Source organism: Hydra vulgaris, chromosome 02 (genome assembly GCF_038396675.1).
Source record: "Hydra vulgaris chromosome 02, alternate assembly HydraT2T_AEP".
NCBI lineage: Eukaryota > Metazoa > Cnidaria > Hydrozoa > Anthoathecata > Hydridae > Hydra > Hydra vulgaris.
Genome location: NC_088921.1, coordinates 40,410,001 through 40,417,500, shown reverse-complemented (window position 1 = coordinate 40,417,500; position 7,500 = coordinate 40,410,001). Strand labels below are relative to the sequence as shown.

Genomic DNA, 7,500 nt, shown 5'->3' with positions numbered 1-7,500 from the left:
AATTTTATAATATTTTGTACATATTTAAAGGGGAAGATGTGTTGAGTAAAAGTGTGTCTTGAAATTAAAAAAATGATTTAGACCAATTTTTGACCAAGGCCTCACACCCTCTTTGTCTACTTTTCCATTGAGCTTTTATTTTTGATCAAATTTGACCTAATGAGTTCAACCATTAATATAAAAAATTTTGCAGTATTTAAATCTGTTTTAAAATGAACAAATTGCAAGAGTTAAATCAAAACTGAGGGCCTTGTAGTGTATATAGTAATAATACAATATTTTTACTTATCATGTAGACTTGTTTATATTTTGAATTATATTATATTGTTGTATGTTTAAATCATTTTGTTTAAAAAGTTAGTAGATAATGATCAACAAAAATATTTATATCTTTAGTTTAATAATAATGAAGCTTACTGAATTAGACTTATTTGAAACTTTTATTACTGAGGAAAATAAACAACCAAAAGCTATTTCTGCAAATATAACAAATTGTATAATATAATTGCTAAAGCACTTGGCTCCAATGAATTGATATTTGCACAAAAAAACATTAGTTCAGAATAGCTGGCAAAGATCTGCATCTAAAAAAAAAAAAAAAATATGGGCTATGCTAGAATACAATTCAAGGCTGGTAAGAAAACCTTACTTGAAAAATCAAAGAATGACTCTTTCAATTAGGTTTCAATAGAAACAATGTCAGTTTATACAGGCTGTGCCCTTGGTAGGCGTATTCAGATACAAACCAAATAAAAACTCTTTCAACTGTTAGTTTCAATATATTGTCTAATTGGAAACATCTCAGAAAAAAGCAATTTTAAGTAACACCAGTTATTATGAATTATCGTGAACCTTATTCTGGTGTTGATGATGGCGCAAAGGATATTGGAGAACATTTTTTAGATGTAAACAGCAAAAATATACTAATGAAAATAAAGTTTGGATTTGATGGCAGTTGAAGCAATGCAATATTTAATCAAAAAGATTATGTGCAGTAGCAATGTCATACTGACAATCTTCTGTCCACTATAACTTGAAACGGAAGCTGGTTTGTTAAAATGGTTGCCAAATGCCCCACTGAGTCACAAAGCGCTGAGTCTTCAAATAGGAAAAAAATCAAGAGAAACTCTTCAATCATTGTCATTGTCAACTGATATTGTCTGTCTTTAATTTTGACATTGAAGAGTTAAAAAATAAAGGTTTCCTTATGTATAAAAAGAGAAAACAATTTAATATAAAGGTAATAGTGCAGTCATATATGATGTGAAAGTAGTGAATCTTTATTTAGGAGTTGAAGGTGCATATTTTAATCTGTGTACATGCTCAAGAGATCAATGTAATCTGTGTTTATATGAAGAGAAATTGAAAATGAACAAGAGGGCAGTTCTTTACTTTAAAAAAAAATGATTATATCTCAAGGCCCGAACAAACCTTCAAACCAATTCCAACCTGTAATGCAAAATCAATTTAAGTAAATTGGTATCTTGTAATAGTGTTCATATTATTCCATATTCTTGATATGTGAACATACTTGATATTATAAATTATTACATCTTAATATATAGCTGATATTTTTATAGGTTCTTTATGGTTTATTGGGTACATTTGACCATTTCATGAAGGCTGTTGTGCATGTGAAAGCTGGTGTCTTTGATTGGTTTGAGTCCCCTTCCAGTGCTTCAAATAGATTTCTGAAGCAAGCAGAGACTTCATTAAAAATAGAGATAATAAAAAAAAACAGGTATAAAATGGGACTACCGTGATACAACTAGAAAAAGAAGAACAATAACAACAGGTAATATAGCTAGAGAACTATTGCACAAAAAATCAAATAGGAATTTAATTATTGCACAATTACCTGTTCAATATCATGCAACATTTCAAAGATTCGATTTGGTGCTCTTTGTTTTTAAAGTAATTCAACAACAAAAAAAAAAAAAGATTTATATGGATCAATATAAAAGCTATTGTAAAGATTTTAATATATTCCTATTTAACAAGTTTCTGCCTGTTACAAAAATAAATTTACCTGGACCATGGATCAGTATACTAGATTCTTTTTTTTTTTTTTTTTTCGTAATTCATTTCCCCAAGGCCAAGAAGGCCACTACAGATGAGGAGGCTACTTGTGGTTATAATCCTCTCTCAACTCTATAACTCCGAAACACGAACCTTGACGAACAAGGCCGCTGCGCGGAGAAACAAGTTGAGCGCGGTACTACCAGGGACGTGGTGGGAATTGAACTTGGAACCTCTTGCTTATGGAGCGAGCGCTCTACCACAACACCACTACCGCATCTTAAGAAAAAACTCCTGAATTGTCAATTTAACAGATACCATTAACTGAATGTGGATATCATCTGATCAAATTATTTGTGACAAAACAAATACAAGTCAAAACCATTCTGCAAATTTTGTAATAAAAAAGGACATTCTGACAGATAATCTCATAAACAAAATGTCTCTAATAACAATTTATCTGAAGACAGCACATATTTTACAATGTCAACATATGAATAAATAATGTATTTTAGTACTTCTTTTGATAATTTTTATTGTTTTTGTCATTGATGCTATGTTATCTTTGTTGAAAAACTAAAAAATTGTTTTTTAGTTTTACAACAAATTGTTTGAGGTGTTTCAAAAAATTTTGCACTACAGAAGATGTGCACTGCAGAAGATGTTTGAAATTGAAACACTATTGCTTTTTTGTTCAACCTGAAGAAAACCATTACATCACCATTACTATGCATCTCTGGACTTTTTCATAACGGAACTTGCAACCTAATTTGAATTAATGAACATTACAGAGAATCTATCAAATGTTAAAAAATTTGTTGTTCAGCTTTTAGATTGATTGAGGCCTCCACAAAGCCAACTTTTGGAATTACAAAAGAATAAACTTACATTGCTATATATTTGTGGATCAAAATCCAAGGAAAGTAAAATTCTATAATTAAATAATTATAAAATTCTATATGTACTAATACAACTTTTTCTTGTGTGCCATTAATGCAAAAGATTTTAAGCAATTATAATAGTTTTATGTTTTCATTAAACATGACGAACAAATAATTTTATTATTAATGTTAATTATTTAAAAAGTAGAAAAAGCTATCAACCATAAGCAATCTTTTAACCACGACATTGTTGTTTTAACGATAATCTCTAATCTTTTAACCATGACATTTTTTTAAATTTATTCAAAATTAATTTCAAAATAGACTAAAAATTACTTTATAAAAATATAAAAGCGTAAATGTATTTAATAAATCTACTTCAAACAACAATTAACTTTAAAAAAAAAAAATATTGGAGAAGCAATCAATATTCTTTATTATGTCTTTTATCTTAATTTTACAGTCAAAAATATCTTGGTGGTTTTAGACCTTCTCCTCTCCTCCATAATATTGCTCTTGTAATATCCATTAGATTGTTTCTGTAATATATAAGGTTGCTCCTGTAATATTCATAAGATTCCTCCTGTATTATCCATAAAATTGTTCCTGTAATATCTGTAAGATTCCTCCTGTAATATCCATAAGATTCCCTCTAATATCCATAAGATTCCTCCTGTAATATCAGGACTTAAGTGCACCCATCCTAATTATAATGTTGATATGCTTATTTCTAGTCAGTTTTTTTGCTCCACTGTAACTAAACAGAAATTACAGGAGAAAATTACTGAGGTGCATATTACCAGGTAAGCATCTGTCAGTAAAATACCAAATGTTAAATATACACTGTAAACAGGTTTTTAGGGGTAAATCTGCTCAGTACATATCAGGTGTTAAGATAAATGTTTGCATTTGCCAGGGAAAGATATAAGAAAAAAAAGTTTTATGGCCAGTTTTTTGTATTTTTTTACTGATCTTTTTTAAAAGTTTAAAAAGTATATAACAATTTTTGTTATATAAACAAAGTTTGTAAAACAGCAGTTTATTAATTTTTTTGTATTTTTTTATTAATTTTGTAACTTTTAAAAACATTAAAATTCAGGGCTTATCTTAATAAACTGTATGAAAAAGTAAAAAAATTATTTTAAGGAGGAAAAAAGGAGTTTAATATTTACAAGAAAAAAAAATTGTGAATTATTTACAAGACTCTTTATAAAGTGGAATTATAGTGTTTAAAATCAGTTTTTTCTTTTTAGTTTATTATTTTACTGCTTTGGAAGGTCAGCAGTACTAGGCTATTTTATAATAGGTTGTAGAAACAATTAAACCTTTTAAACAATAAAGTGTTATTCAAACAATCAGACAGCTGTAATGTAAAAAAAGTAAAAACTCATATTTTTTTCTTTGAAAAGTTAGTGTGACCACTCTGGATAGTTTTCTGCTGGCTAGTCTGGAGTGTTTTTTTCTTAAGCAATTGGTCATTGCCAGTCTGGAGAATTGATGGTTGCCTGTCATATTTTTTGATTTAGATAAAATTATTTTAAAGTTTTCATGAAAATTTTTTTTCAGTTTTATTTGTAATTATACTGCTAGTTTTCTAGAAATTTTAGTAAATAAAAAGAATATTACCTCTTTAAATTTCTAATTGCCCTTAAATATATAAATTTGTCATTTATAAGTGCTACTTCTTAGCTGTCTGTTAAGCCTCACATAACCTAATAGTGGACTATGAATTTGCATATTTTATATGAATTCGCATATTTTATTTATTATAGATGTATCTACAGATGAAATAAAAGTAAAAGAAAAAAAGAAAAAGAAAAAAACCTCATTGACACAGGTTCAACTTTTTGTTATCAAAACATTTATTTATATTTTGATTACATAAATTAACATAAATTATCAATTTAATTAGCAGCCGTGGCGCAGTGGTTAGAGTTCTGGCTCAGAACCAAAAGGTCGGAGGTTTGATGCTGGCTCCAGCCCAATAAGCTGGGAGCACCTTAATAGACAATTCTTGTTTGATTCAAGTATGATCAATATTAAGTAAAATAATTACAAAATAAATCAACAAATAAATAAATCATCATCAGCCATATATTTGAATTAATTTATGTATATATATATATATATATATATATATATATATATATATATATATATATATATATATATATATATATATATATATATACACTCCAAGTCGGCGCTTACAGGGACATGTTTTTTTTGTTCCCGTTTTGTTTTATTTTTTTTCCTTTTTCTATAAGATTATTATCATAAATATAATTATTTTTTAATTTTTATCATATTTTTATTTTTATTTATACATATTTAAATTTATTTTTTTATTATAAAAATATGTTTTTATATTTATTTTTGTTATTTTTATTTATTTATTATATATTATGTTTCATTTTTATTTTCATCTATTTACAAAAACAATTAATTACAGTAATATAACCATATTTAAACCTTACCGTAACCCTAACCTTAAGCCTGACCTTGATGCTGACCCAAACCAAACCCTCAGTCGATGTAGCAGCATTCCGCTGTGAGTCAGGCTATTTGATAGTCGATGTATGTACTTTCGTTCTCTATAAAAGTTGCTTACGGGGACATTTTTTTTAGCAAAAAAGCAATGCTTACGGGGACAAAAAATTAACGGGTACACTAAAATGTCCCCGATAATGCTAATGTTCCTGTAAGTGTTCGTTTTTTTGTAAAATCTGTCCCCGTAAGTGATACTATAGGTATATATATTTATATATATACATATATATATATATATATATATATATATATATATATATATATATATATATATATATATGTATATGTATATATATATATATATATATATATATATATATATATATATATATATATCAAATAAACAAGGAGGGTTACTTGTAACTAAGAGCTAGGAAAAGTTTGAGAGTAATTGGACAATGTTTAGTGGTAGCAGATTTCAATCAAAGTATTTTATTAAGGCGCAAAATTTTTCAATATTTAGCATACAAATCTCTTGGACAACCTAATATATCTTTTTTACTTTATACTGATTTAAAGTTTAAATCAGAAGCTTTTTAATATAAAGAGAGTTGAATAAACAAGTTTAAGAATTAGGTGTGCTATTTAGGGAGGAAAGTAGGGTAGGGGGCGGTTATTTATTTTACACAAATGAAAAGAGCACAAACATATTTTCAGTTAGTCTCTTTGTTTTTGGTGAAATGCTGTCTAATAGCGAAATGGTAGACTAATCTGATATATGTTGGAACCCATTCTGAAAATTAATTATGATAAATTGAGAATAAAATATATTTAAATGTTTGTCAAGTCAAAAGTTTTAACAATAAATAAATTAATTTTAAAAATAAAATAAAGCTCAAATGTTAACAAAAGACTTAATGTTATATTAAAATTTAAATGTAAAACAACATAAAAGAGTAACTCTATTAAATGAAAATTAGAAAAAATAAACAGTCCAATCAGAATTTAATGTACCATCTGATTGGCTCTAAGTGCCTTTTTCTTTTGTTGGGCAATATATTTGGTTGGGCAATATATTATTTAAAAATTTTCATTTTTATGCCATTCTGTACCTGGTTCCCTGAGAAAACTACTATTTATATTTAATATGGTGAAAAATACTGGGGAGTCTTCACCCATAAAATCAGTTAAATCATTCACAGCCATTTTAGGAACCATTGGAAATATAGGTTTACCAAACCCTGACCCTTTTCTTTTTAAAGTTATTTCATTCAATGTTACATAATTTTTTAGTAATAGTATTTTATTTGCAATCTTTTGCTTCTGCTTGTCCTCTAAGTTATTATTAAATAGAGACAGTGGAGTTAACTCCTCAGTGAGATACCACATGTGATTGCTGAAAGCTTTCAGAGCATCATTAGCAATAGTTAAATCAATAACTTTATACTCTAATAATGAATTAATAAGATTTAAATCGTTAGTAGGACCTGCTGAAGATATAGGTACACTGAGCCACCATGGAATATAACAAAATACAACGAACTGAACAATCCTTTGTAGCTTAGGAAGTTGCTGTAGAGCAAAAATTGTTCCTTTAGGTAGCTGGCTGATTTTCTTGTTCAACAGTACAAGTTTTATAGAATATAGCAATTTTGCCATCCACCTTGCATTGTGCAAAGCGCCTGGTCTAATAAATCCAGAGAATAACACATCTTTGCCATTGCTTAGATACAACAATGTTAGTTGAACAAGTTCTCTATAATCATCTCTGTTGAAATTTTGTCTCATTGCTTCTTGGCAAAAATTGGTAATTGCATCTTTTTTGTTTATCAAAGACTGTGAAATTTGAGGGATGTCTAAGTTTTCATTAGTTTGGCAATTCAGTTGTTCAAAGTTTTTCTTAAATCTGCATTCATATATTGTTGCTTATAACACTGATGTTAGTTTAATTTTAAATACTTAATAATAATAAAAAATTATAATAAACGTTAGATTACCTCAAAAATAGATTGATATTAGGACCTTTTGCAATCTCGATCTTTAAACTGTTCCATACATGAGTTAGTATAATCTCTCCTATGTGATGTTGGCAAGCAAGCCATAGAAGTGG

General features: G+C 27.7%; 1 protein-coding gene across 2 annotated transcripts in view; it reads left to right on the top strand.

Annotated features, from left to right (window-relative positions):
• Window positions 1-7,500, top strand: part of LOC100210433 (rab-like protein 6) — a 62,525-nt gene that overhangs the window by 47,381 nt on the left and 7,644 nt on the right. For both annotated transcript variants that reach the window (XM_065790897.1, XM_065790898.1), the window contains one exon: window positions 4,673-4,737. In XM_065790897.1, coding sequence (XP_065646969.1) covers window positions 4,673-4,737 — 65 coding nt within the window. The remainder of the gene's footprint in view (window positions 1-4,672; window positions 4,738-7,500) is intronic.